This window comes from Sycon ciliatum, chromosome 13 (assembly GCF_964019385.1).
Source record: "Sycon ciliatum chromosome 13, ocSycCili1.1, whole genome shotgun sequence".
Lineage (NCBI taxonomy): Eukaryota > Metazoa > Porifera > Calcarea > Leucosolenida > Sycettidae > Sycon > Sycon ciliatum.
In genome coordinates this window covers 24,006,748-24,020,003 of record NC_088655.1, presented here as the reverse complement: position 1 = coordinate 24,020,003, position 13,256 = coordinate 24,006,748, and the positions used below count along the sequence as shown (strand labels likewise).

Sequence of the window (13,256 nt, the reverse complement as noted above, 5' to 3'; positions counted from 1 at the left end):
GTACACCGGCCGCAGCGACAAGAGACCATACTGTTACTGTGAATGACTGCCTGGTCAGCTGCTGTCTGTTCGAGAGTACGAACAAGAGTTGCTCTGGTCCCTCGCGACGAGTGACAAATGGGTAGCTAACAATGGCACGGACCGGGCAGTACGGCGGTACAGACGGGCCAATGTCACTAGTAACGCCTTTACCGAATGGGTCCGTCTTGGATGAAAGCAGGAAGAGTTGCAAGCGTCCGTCACCAGGGGAGCTAGTACAGCCCCGTGTGATGCCATTAGTGAATTCAGCACACCGAAGAAATCCAAAGAAGCAGCATGGCGGCTTGGTAGAGCAGCTTGTCATGGCCATTCAGGGTTCTACTTTTCCGGCGTGCATCCGTCAGGTGTCGTAGGATTGGCATAGTTATAGGAAGGCGAGGGGTGAGTACAGCCGTACCATGGCATCGCTGGATGCCCTTCAACACCCTCTCCAGAAGCCACGCATCTACTAAGGGGCCGGCAAACCCATTCTCAAGGTGGGCTTTATGCACCGCACTCGCATACACAGATACAGTTCAGGGCACGCTGATCATAGTTCACGCATGAATGTGTGTCCAGGAACGATGACTCGGGCAGCAAAAGTGAGCTTCCCCAGGAGGGACTCGAGTTGACGCTGGCCGATGCTGCGCTCGCTGATAGTAGCCATGAGTGGCGCACGGATCTCGGACAGCTTGTCCTCTGGTAGCCGCAGTCTAGGAAAATACCAAGGTCAATGATGGTGATGGCCCTCGAGCTGGGATGGAGCAAAGAGGAGTGCCGAGATACGTGAATGCCCGGAGGGGGGTGGTGAGTTGCTGGTTGGCTGCAGCCAAACCAGTGGAGATATCGAGAAAGTCATCGAGGTAATGAAGCCGGTGATCTATAGCAAACTCGTGCTGCATGATCCAGTTGACTGCTGTGGCTACTAAGTCAAAGACGGCTGGGCTGGAGCGGAGGCCGAAAGGCAGAAAGCGCTCGTAGTAGTAGGAGCCTTCCCAGCGAGGTCCTGACGGCGGACTGGGATCTGCCGAAATGCACTGCGTACATCGAGCTTGGACAAATACACAGGCTGTGGGCATGACATGATGATGCTGATCGCGTTGTCAATGCTCGCGTAGTGCAGAGAGAGCGGCTCGGCAGGAATGCTGTCGTTCGCGCCGGTGCCTTCCGGACTAGACAGATGGTGGATCATTCGCAGCTTGCCGTTCTTTTTGGGGATGGCACCAATACCAGAGCGGCGCATGAACTGAAATGGAGGTGACGGAAATGGGCCTGTGGTCTCGCTGCGGGCGCAGGAAGCAGCTAATTGCTCGGATATAAATGCCGAGTGAGTGAAAGCCAAGGGTAGATTATTAGAGAAAACCGAAATGTCGTGTTGGCCGGCAGATCCAAGAGTAAAGCCACGGCGCAGCCCATGGAGAACATACGCAACGCATTATTGATATGAGTGGTTACGTAACAGGCGGGCAAAGTGGTCAGCTAGCAGTGTGGTGTCTGCAGAGTGTATAGGAAAGAAGCTACGTACCGAGTCAAGCTATTCAGTAGCCATTCTGCTAGGAGTGGCGGGGTGGCCGATTGGCTCCGCGCTGCTGCTGGTTGCACATGATGCATGGGTGGTCCTTGCCACACTGGCTGCAGGTGTGGGAGAAGCGGCACGACGACGAAGAACAGCGACCTCCATTGAAGTTGCGGCAGATTTCTTGGCTGTCGCTGGTATGGTTGCGACCACTGGAGGTAAATGCTGCTGGCTTGGGGACGAAAAGGACACAAACCGCCCCTGGATGGGCCGTCTTACATTGAGCGCATTTTGGGTGTGCATGGCCTGTGACAGCTATCTGCCATAGGTTCACGTCGATGGTGTCCAACCTCTTCGTGCCTGGTTACTGGGCCACGAGCAGCCGCAGCTGGCGGTCGTACTCTAGCCACGCGCTTGGGAAGAACTGGCGGTTAGCAGTCAGGATCAACTGCTGGTACGCAATCAGTTCAGCAGTTCAGCAGTGCGGTGTAGGGCAGCAGCCGTGATAACAGACATGTATGTGGTCCATGCCTCGAGCCGGGTAGTTACATGTATAATTATCGTGAACCTTGCGACGCACCTGCTTCGCGTACGGTCATCCGACTCAACGATATTTAGCTGGCTATCGTTATTCGGGCTGTGCACCAGCCGGAATGTTGGGCCGGAAGTGTGCAAGAATTTCAGGCAACTAACTTGAAAAATCTACGAACTCCCCTCGCAAGATACGTTCTTGCACAGCCTTGGGCACAGCTGGTGCAGGTGGCTGATCGGGTGGGTTACAAGGGCTTGGCCTGGCGTAGTGGCGGCAGCAGCCGCATTGCCTTGGCCTTGGGTGAGGAGCGGCACAATGCTCTCCGATAATACTAAAATGGCGGCCGACAAAGCCGACTACACCTCGTCACGTAGATCTACGGGAGCGCAGATCCCATGTTGAGCCCGCGTCACCTGAGCTGGCGGAGGAGGCATTGGTGCAAGTCGGGCTTCTGGGCTCGCGAGCCGTGTCCGCACTGTCATGTTGCTGGTTCTCCTGGCCGGAGCAGACCTCACTACCAAGGGCTAGTTGTGCCAGCAAACGGTCCTGTAAAATACTTTTACTAAGTTTCCTTTCGGATTCAAGCCGCGCTGAGAAGGCTCGCCGCGGGGGCTTGGCAAGGCATTGCCTTGACAGTGTCGACAGTTAGGTCAGACATACTGAAGAAATACAGTGTCGAGGTGACACTCGGGCTGGCAGCAAAGCTACGAAAGGAAAAGAAACACTGCTGAAGCACGATCCGTTGTCTGGAAGAGCACAACAGGGCAAGCAAGATTTGTTTTTCTTTTCCGCAAAATGGGCTGGTGCCATTTGTGATTACGCAGCAAAACAAAGCGCATGACGTCAGTATTGAATGCAGTACAAAGCAATGCAGTGCAGTGTGTGCGCTAGTTCGGATTGTTGCTAACAAGTACTAGCACAGCTAGTACACCAATACTTCACTGTCAGTCATGACTAAACTTCTTGGCCATTCTAAACCCAATGCACAATGGACATCATAATACTGTACTGACACCAAGTTCACACTATTTTTACAAACACTGCTAATACACATCCGGTTACCAGCGTGTTGCTAGGTGCAAAGACATTACCATATATGGTCACTGGAGTCTGGAGTGAAAGAATCTGATGATGTCGATATCCTGGAGGCCTTGGCACGGGAAAGAGCTTGTTGTGACGGCCTGGGTGGAGGATAATCGGACAGAATGGGACGACATCCATGCACATGTACTGCGAAGAACATGTACAGTACACTCTCACTCACCTTCACACAATCATGGCGATTTCCTTTTTCTGTGCCCTGTTCTGTAGCTGAGTGTGTCAGTCTTGTAGTGAACTAACACACTACAGCCCTGCCTCAGTTTGTTACTTTGCCTGACGATTGATAGATTCAAGAAACTGAGTATTTGCTTTCTCCATCAACCACCATGATTCCACAACGGCGCTCACCAGCCAACCTTGACAAGTAGTTGCCACAGAAGACTTTCAAGAAAGCGACACATCCATTTTGTACTCAGTCCCTTCATACAGGTGTCTCGGCGACTACCGCCGGGTATAGAACTCTCTTCAGTGAAGTTCAGAAGGTTGATTTTGTTGAATGGCTAATACATGTAGGTGGGCAAAAGCACCCCGGTTTTGTACCGAAAGGAGAAACATATTGCGCGCCCAAAGGACGAAGATTTAGGGCTAAGGAAGAGAGCAGAAAAGAGCAGAGTGCAAAGTGCCGTGATACAATAACAAAACAGAGTAAGCTGGTCATCTGAAGTGCTAGTGCTAGTAGTCACTAAATCAACGTCAACTACAATTATCAAGCCACATATCTGCAACGTCACGAGGGTGCTGGCAAAAGTCCTGCCGCCGTGCAGCCCAATACGTGGCTCAAAAACGTGATTTTTTTGACTTGCCGCGTGCTTGTGCAAAAGTCCTGCTGCACGGCGCTCAAAAACGTGATTTTTTGGACTTGGAACAAAATTCTGCACACTTTCGCGTGTTTCCATGATACGACAAGTTGCGCACGGTCTGCTCACATTCAAATACAGTGCTGCCAACAAATGACAGCGTGCAACAAAAAAGTCTTTCCTTGCAAGGGCACATTTTAGGCCATAACTCTCGAACGGCTAGTCAGATCGGGACACAATTTTCAGAGAATTTGCACCTATTCAAGCTCTTTCAACTGACGTAGCACTCAATCTGAATTTACAAATTACTTTTTTTTCAGCGAATTTTGGGTAGTCTGCCACCTTTTAGAAGTGACTTGTCCAGTTGGCCGCTAGCGCGCTCTACATGTATAACGAAACATCTACAGTAGCAAGGGAAAATGTGGAAAATTGGCAAAAAGGTCGGGCCAATGGCATACGCGATTAAAGTCGCACGCAGTGAGTCGTACAATACTGTGCCTCCAATCACTGGATCCATTTTTGATTGGGCTCAGTTGTACGAATCCCCGCTCCACCGACATTCAGGGAATCTCAATTCACAGGCCGGCCCTGATGCGCTTACCATAGGCGACTAACAGTAACTACTGGTGCAGAAAGCTTTTATACTATCGTTTCGATACTTCAGTGTCAGTCATGACTAAACTTCTTGGCCATTCTAAACCCAATGCACAATGGACATCATAATACTGTACTGACACCAACTTCACACTATTTTTACAAACACTGCTAATACACATCCGGTTACCAGCGTGTTGCTAGGTGCAAAGACATTACCATATATGGTCACTGGAGTCTGGAGTGAAAGAATCTTATGATGTCGATATCCTGGAGGCCTTGGCACGGGAAAGAGCTTGTTGTGACGGCCTGGGTGGAGGATAATCGAACAGAATGGGACGACATCCATGCACATGTACTGCGAAGAACATGTACAGTACACTCTCACCTTCACACAATCATGGCGATTTCCTATTTCTGTGCCCTGTTCTGTGGCTGAGTGTGTCAGTCTTGTAGTGAACTAACACACTACAGCCCTGCCTCAGTTTGTTACTTTGCCTGACGATTGATAGATTCAAGAAACTGAGTATTTGCTTTCTCCATCAACCACCATGATTCCACAACGGCGCTCACCAGCCAACCTTGACAAGTAGTTGCCACAGAAGGTTTATCTTACTTTTCCTCAGCGCCCAGGTCAACACACTTTCGTAAACACCGGGTTTCCGCACACAATCGAATCACAGTTCAGTTTTACTCCACTCCGGAGAACACAATTATTCAGACCCATGGAACATAGTAAAATCACAACAGCTACAAAATTTGTAGAATCTAGAGCTCAGGTCCAACACAACAAGAACCAAAACATTACCACCCGGCCAGCAACATGTGCATGCGAACAACAACTCACAGAACAAAAGGCACATGCTTCCAAAACCAATACACACTCCGGCCCGGCCGGCCCGTGTCACATATGCCAGCGATACATGCATAAAAGGAAGTACAGTGAGAAGGAAGTAACGCAGGTCACATGAAAGCGCGTAGCATTCCCACGTGTAAGCTAACACGCACCACAATCACGTATCACAGGCACAGGGCCTAGGCCTAGGGCCAGGGGACAACTACAAACTGTGCACTACGCACACATTCAAATACAGCTGTAGACACGCACTGCATAAATCTACAAGTACTCGTACAAACTGTGCAGGTCAGCGACACCTGCAGCATCTGCTGGAACAATGGCACAAGGGAGTACTAAGAGTAAGAAAACGTAACATTCCCTCCCTCATGAGCGAACGTGGGAAAACTGAGCGAATCTAATGCCTATACGATATTGGGCGAAACCGTAACTTGATACACGGCATTAACAACGGCGAGCATTCCAGTTAATGTCACTCATTGAGATCACTTAGCCGGACTTCGGCAGAGGCTGGGAGAGTCACCTTGACTGCTGACGGTTCCACATCTAGGGGCACCAAGAGGTGGACGCTGCGCTTGTACACCTTCCCTTTGACCTTCACGTCCACTACGCGCACCTTCCCGTCTTTTCCAGGATACGTAGCGACCACTCGACCAAGCGGCCACTGAGTCCTTGGGAGCGATTCGTCCAGCATCATCAGGATTTTGCCGACTGTAACCGATGCACTATCACGGTGCCACTTCGTCTCCAAATTGGCTAGAGCAACAATCTCGCGGAGCCACCTCTTCCAAATGCGCTTCATCAGATCCTGAAGCAACTGCCAGCGACGATGCAGACCCCCCTCCGGGGTTGCTTCCAACGCTGTTGCAACTCTCGAATGGCCAACCAAGAAATGCAAAGGCGGCTCCAGGTCTTCACTTTCCTCCGAAAGCGTTGTCAATGGCCGCGAGTTGATGAGAGCCTCGGCCTGCACCAATACTGTCTGGAGCTCTTCTTCAGTTAAATCAGCCTTGTACAGCACAGTCTGGAGAACTTGCTTCATGGAGCGCACGATCCGTTCGAACACGCCGCCGAAATGAGGAGAACGAGGCGGATTGAATTTCCACTCAATCCCTTGGCCTGCATACTCCGATGCGAGGTCGGCATGGTCAAGCTGGGCGACTGCCTCCCTCAGCTCTCGCTCTGTCGCAACAAAATTGCTTCCATTATCAGTAAGCAACATCTCGGGTGTGCCGCGACGCTTGCAGAATCGCGTCAGGGCCATCTTGAAGCCAGTCGTGTCGAGAGAGGTAACCAGCTCCAAGTGACACGCTCGAGATTGCAGACACGTGAACACTGCCACATACCTCTTCTCTTGTGTACGTCCTCGACCTCTCTTCACTAGAAATGGTCCGGCGAAGTCCACAGCGGTGCGGGCGAATGCCAGAAGTGGTCCTTGCGTGCGGAGGTCTGGGAGAGGACCCATCCTGGGAGTGGCTGGTTTGCGCCACACCTTCTGACATCCCACGCAGTGGTGCCGATGTGACTTCACCATTTGCTTGCCTTTCACAAGCCAGTAGTGATCGGCGAGATTGGACAGGATGTGATTCGTGCCAATGCTGTGTCGGCATCGCTCATCCTCTCTCCGAATGATCAGCTCTGTCACTCGGTGTCGAGGTGGGAGAATAATTGGCGATCGAAACTCAGATGCCAAGTGGTAAGCCGTACGCAGTCTCCCACTAACTCTTAATACGGGGTATCCACTCTGTTCGTCGATGCGCGGTTGCAACTTGAGAAGAGGGGCACTGCTTGGCAACTCCTTCCCTTTTCTCAGCGTGCTGGTCACTTCACCATAGCTCTCATCTTGCGCACGCATGATCCAATAGTGCTCCGCTCTTTCAAACTCAGCTGGTGAGAGCTCGGGCACGGCAACCTCCTTGCTGTTCTTGATTGCAATCTTCACACGGGCGTCGCTGAGCGTTAGCTGTGGCAGTCGGCTCTTGCGGCGATTGTGTATGGCACGCATGCACCAAGCCGTGACCCGCACAAGACGGCTCCACGAGGAATAGTTGTTTGGACTTAGCCGCAACGGTGGTGACATCATTGCCGTCATCGTGATTTCAGGAGTCTTGAGCATTTGTGGTAGCTCCTTCGGCACAGCTATCCTGCGATCTGGCCATTCGCTCTGTTGCTGTGCCAGAAACGTTGGTCCATGCCACCACCTGCTCTCCTCTGCCAGCTGTGTGACTGTCATCCCACGGGTGGGGAGATCCGCTGGATTTCTGACTCCGGGAACATGACGCCAGTTCCGTGCCATAGACTGCTGTTGGATCTCCGATATCCGGTTGCCGACTTCCAGCTTGAACTTTCGGCTGGGTGATCGAATCCAATATTGGACATTCATGGAATCGCTCCAGTAGTGGCTGTCGGCTGCTCTCACACCAAGAGCTTCGCTAACGTACGTCCCAAGACGCACACCCAGGACCGCTCCCTGCAGCTCTAGCATCGGAATGGATCGACGCTTGATCGGTGCTGGTCTTGCCTTGGCCATCACCAGGGTAACCTTCGCTGTACCATCTGGTCGCTCTGCTCGGACGTATGACGCAGCGGCGTAGGCCCGTTCTGATGCGTCGGTGAACGTGTGCACACTCAGACCCATCGACGTTGTGCTATCTTGAAAACAGCGATCAATGCGTAGCTGTGTTAGCTTAGGCATCTCAGCAAACCATTCTTGCCAAGCTACCGCCGTCTCTTCAGGCAGTGGGTCGTCCCAGCCGAGCCCCGCAAGACATAGTTCCTGGAACAACAACTTGCTCCTGATGGTGAATGGTGCTAGTTGCCCTCTGGGGTCAAACAGTGATGCCATGCGACTGAGGACGGTGCGCTTCGTGCACGCAGCGGATGTGGGTTCCTGATAGTGAAACGTGAAATAATCTTCGCTGACCATCCACGTTACGCCCAGTGCCTTTTGTGAGGGCTGTCCAGACGACTCTTGTGCCGTTATGGACTTAGACGTGGCCGGCGCGCGGTGCTCCGGTGGAATTGATTCCATCACTGCTTCACTGTTGCTCAACCACTTCCGGAGATGGAAGCCGCCTTTCTTCAGGAGGTCTTGTAGCTGAGACCGAAGACGCATTGCTTTCTGGTCGTCAGGCAAGGACTTCAACATGTCGTCGACGTAGAATGCCTTGCGAACTGTGTCACTGACTGCTGGGTCGTAGTTCGCTCCGAAACGCTCGGCCGTCTCCAACAAAGCTCTGCCTGCTAGGTATGGCGATGCACGGATGCCAAACGCCAACCTGGTGAACTCATAGGCCTTGACTCCGTCCCCGGTCTTCCAAAGAAATCGGTGATATCTGCGATCTTCAGGCTGTAGTGACACCTGAAGGAACATCTCCGACACATCAGCAATCAGTGCCACGGGGTGCATGCAGAACCGGATCAGTACTGTGACGAGATCATTCTGCAGTCGCGGCCCAGCGTACATGTGTTCATTGATGGACGTGCCGTTGAAGCGAGCTGCAGCATCAAACACAACACGGACCTTAGTTGTAGCCTTGTCTTCGCGGACTACTGCGAAGTGCGGCAGAAACCATTGCTCACGGCCACATTGCTGGACTTGATCAGATGTCAGCTCCTGAATGTACGCCTTCTGTAGGTACTCCTCTAGCACCTTTGCATAGCGAATCTGAACGGTTGGTCTTCTCTCTAGAGACCTCAGTAGCGAACGCAGCCGATCCTCGGCCTGCACTCGGTTGCTCGTGATCTGAGGACGCGCTCCATTCTGCCAGGGAATACCGACAACGAATCGACCATCTGCGTACCCTAGCTGCTGTCGAGTCATTTCCTCAGCATGGCGTTCGTCAGGTGACAGGTAGCTCTCAGCAGACGGTTGCATGCCGACCGCTTCCAAGTCCCAGAAGTTACGGACAAGCGAGTCGAGACCTGTCTGTGTTAGTTCCAGGGCATGATGGGTGTGCTGGACAGAGCTGTCTTGTATGGCTGAACCGAAACAGACCCATCCCAAGGGTGTGCGCCTTGCAATGGGCTCACCTGCCTTGCCAATCCGTTCTTCCTGTGCACTGTGCAGTGCTGCTGAATTTAGCCCGATTAGGATGTCGATGGCGCGTTGATTGCTTGCAGCAGGGAAATCAATGTCTGCTAGATGTGGCCACTGGTGACGCAGACGGCTCCAATCAGCAACGTGCACGTCGCTTGTGATCTTTGGCAGCACATATGCCTCAACTTCTGATATCTCCTGGCTGTCATATTGATGAAGGGACAGAGACACCACCTCTCGCTCGCCTGAGAGAACTTGACCGCCTAGCACACCAACATGCACTGGCTTGCGCTCTCCTCGCAGCCGTAGTCGGTGTGCAAGCCTCTCTGTGACAAAGCTGCATGTTGATCCAGAGTCAAGAAGGACGTTGGCTGTGGCAGTCACTGTTCCATTAGCGACCCTCACCGGTATCGTCATGAATGAGGTCAAGCCGGCCTCGTCGTCATTGGCTGGCTGGGATTCGCTGTTCACATGGTGGCTAGCCTCTTTTCGCGTTGGTGGTGATGGTGTAAAACTGCCTTGTCGTTCACGGTGCAGTAAATGATGATGCTTGCCTTGACACTCTCGGCACACCGCTGCCATGCAGTCTTGTGCCCAGTGCCCATTTCCCAGGCAGTTGACGCATAGCCGTAGGTTCCGGATCGTGTCATTTCTCTTTTGCACGGGCAGACTCTTGAATTCGCCACAATCTGCAATATGGTGTGCACCCTCGCACTTACCACAGGCATGGCTGTTGTCTGCATGCTGTCTTTGCTCTGAGGCAGCTTGCTCTTTTCTGGAGTTGCTGCGGCTGCTAGAAGCGACCAAGTTACGTTTCGGCCCAGGCTGTGACGAGTCGCTTGATCGTGGAGTCCCAGGACTGGAGATAAACGCGCGCTCCCTGACTCCATATTGCCTGCTGGGCAACGGCCGATTACTCTTGTTTTGGTGCTCCTTGGGCTGCAGTGATACTGGTGGGCGGTCTCCCAGGCCAATTCGTTCCTCAACACGCATCTGCTTCTGGACGTGTGTTATTAGGAATTGCGAGAATGCCTGTATGTCACAGCTGGAATCATCATAACGATCGAAGTAGCGTGCCAGGAGCCGTCGAGGAATCTTCCGGGTTAGCGCCAGGTATAACTCTCTGCCTGGCTGCACCTGGACTGCTTCCATGTTAAGCAGGGTATTGCGGAGCCGAATGGCGAACTTTTTCAGCTGGCTGACGTCACGCTCATTGGTCAAGACTGGCCACTCCATGAGCTCTCTTTCCTGGTTGTTCAGCTCTCGGTCTTGGCCACCGTACCAGCGTTCCAACTCGGCCATGATTACTTTATATGCGCCAGGTCCATCCAAGACATCAGCAATCAGCTCTTCTGCAGAACCATCAGCAAGGGCCTCCCTCAGATGCGCAAGCTTGTGGTTCTCCGACATCGCGTAACTGTCGTCAATCAGCCGAAGGAAACGCTGCCGCCACTTCAGGTAGCTTTTCACCTTCCCATCAAACTTGGGGAGCTCTAACGCCTTCAGGTGACTGGTAACAGCATAAGGCGAGTTCCATGGCATGAATCCAGGCGATGCCATCTGGTGTCCAGGCAGTGCCAGCTGAGGTCCAGGCAACAGTGTTTGCTTCGCTGGTTGGAACGGCACTGCTCCAGGGTTGAGTGAGAGTGTCTCAGTCATGGCACTGCACAGTGAAGCTGCTTGCTCGGCTTTGTCCTTGTTCTTCTGTTGTTTTTCCGATTTTTTCTTCTTCGGAGTCATCAGTCTTCTCGGTGCAGCGGGGCTTGGCTGGGCCTGTCCACTTGCTTCCAGCAGCATTGGACGCACGGCGCTACCAAGCACATGGACTTGCTGCAGCTGCTGCTTCCGTGGCGGCTGTGACGGCGGCTGCTGCTGCTGCTGTGACGGCGGCTGCTGCTGCTGCTGCATATGTACTGGCTGGGTAGTGCAGGCAGCTCCGCCTCTGGACACAACTCCTGCGTTGGCCAGAGCATGTGTAGCAACACGCCTGGAAGCAGGCCCATAGTGACTAACAGTACTAGTATCAGTGTGGCTGTTATCACTTTCACCACTACTGCCGGCGTTAGTTGTAGTTCCAGTAGTTGTAGAGTCACCAGCAGTCTCACTACTTGAGGCGCTACTGGATGACACATAGTGGTCTGACTCTTCAGACACACCGTCAACGACGTCCGGGACATTCTGCGATAGCTGAGCAGCTGCTGTTCCTGCTACCAGTGTATTCACATTTTCAACACTGGTGCGCGCGAGTGGTAACGGAGGATCAGTCGTAAACCTACTACCGGTAACTGCACTGTCCGACTCCGCTCGTGGTGGCATACAAGATCGCAGAGTCGCACTTGCGCCGTCACGACTTCGTTGGAAGACCACGTCCCCGTCCGAAGCAATTTCTCTACGAGGCGACGGGCTAGCTCCTGCCGCCGACTCGTGCGCAGATTCTTCTTCGGAACGAGCTTGCTCCAAGGCTTGCCGTTTCTGCAGGACAGCTAACTTACTCTGCAGAACTTGTTCCTGCAGTGCAGCAATCTCTTCTGCCACTCGCACTTCGGCCTCTGCCCTTTTTCTGGCCACTCGAGCTCTCTCCAATTCTACGAGTTCAGTGCTCCCAGGACTGGCACGAGTACTCGAGCGCTCACTTCCAGAAAATCCATATCGCCTGGGTTCCTTTCCTTTCGTCGATCTGTGGCTGATACGCCGCTCCTCACTCATGGCGACGACTCTCAGCAACCACGGAAAGGCAAAAGGATCCCGTCGGAGGTGCCAGTTTATGTTACTTTTCCTCAGCGCCCAGGTCAACACACTTTCGTCAACACCGGGTTTCCGCACACAATCGAATCACAGTTCAGTTTTACTCCACTCCGGAGAACACAATTATTCAGACCCATGGAACATAGTAAAATCACAACAGCTACAAACTTTGTAGAATCTAGAGCTCAGGTCCAACACAACAAGAACCAAAACATTACCACCCGGCCAGCAACATGTGCATGCGAACAACAACTCACAGAACAAAAGGCACATGCTTCCAAAACCAATACACACTCCGGCCCGGCCGGCCCGTGTCACATATGCCAGCGATACATGCATAAAAGGAAGTACAGTGAGAAGGAAGTAACGCAGGTCACATGAAAGCGCGTAGCATTCCCACGTGTAAGCTAACACGCACCACAATCACGTATCACAGGCACAGGGCCTAGGCCTAGGGCCAGGGGACAACTACAAACTGTGCACTACGCACACATTCAAATACAGCTGTAGACACGCACTGCATAAATCTACAAGTACTCGTACAAACTGTGCAGGTCAGCGACACCTGCAGCATCTGCTGGAACAATGGCACAAGGGAGTACTAAGAGTAAGAAAACGTAACAACTTTCAAGAAAGCGACACATCCATTTTGTACTCAGTCCCTTCATACAGGTGTCTCGGCGACTACCGCCGGGTATAGAACTCTCTTCAGTGAAGTTCAGAAGGTTGATTTTGTTGAATGGCTAATACATGTAGGTGGGCAAAAGCACCCCGGTTTTGTACCGAAAGGAGAAACATATTGAGCGCCCAAAGGACAAAGATTTAGGGCTAAGGAAGAGAGCAGAAAAGAGCAGAGTGCAAAGTGCCGTGATACAATAACAAAACAGAGTAAGCTGGTCATCTGAAGTGCTAGTGCTAGTAGTCACTAAATCAACGTCAACTACAATTATCAAGCCACATATCTGCAACGTCACGAGGGTGCTGGCAAAAGTCCTGCCGCCGTGCAGCCCAATACGTGGCTCAAAAACGTGATTTTTTTGACTTGCCGCGTGCTTGTG

The 13,256-nt window shown here is 52.4% G+C and overlaps 1 protein-coding gene across 1 annotated transcript; it reads right to left on the bottom strand.

Moving 5' to 3' along the window:
* Positions 1-5,886: 5,886 nt before the first annotated feature.
* Positions 5,887-12,159, bottom strand: LOC135829304 (uncharacterized). Its single transcript, XM_065341708.1, has one exon. It carries the CDS (start codon positions 12,157-12,159, stop codon positions 5,887-5,889), a length of 6,273 nt encoding a protein of 2,090 aa, XP_065197780.1.
* Between the last annotated feature and the right edge of the window lie 1,097 nt (positions 12,160-13,256).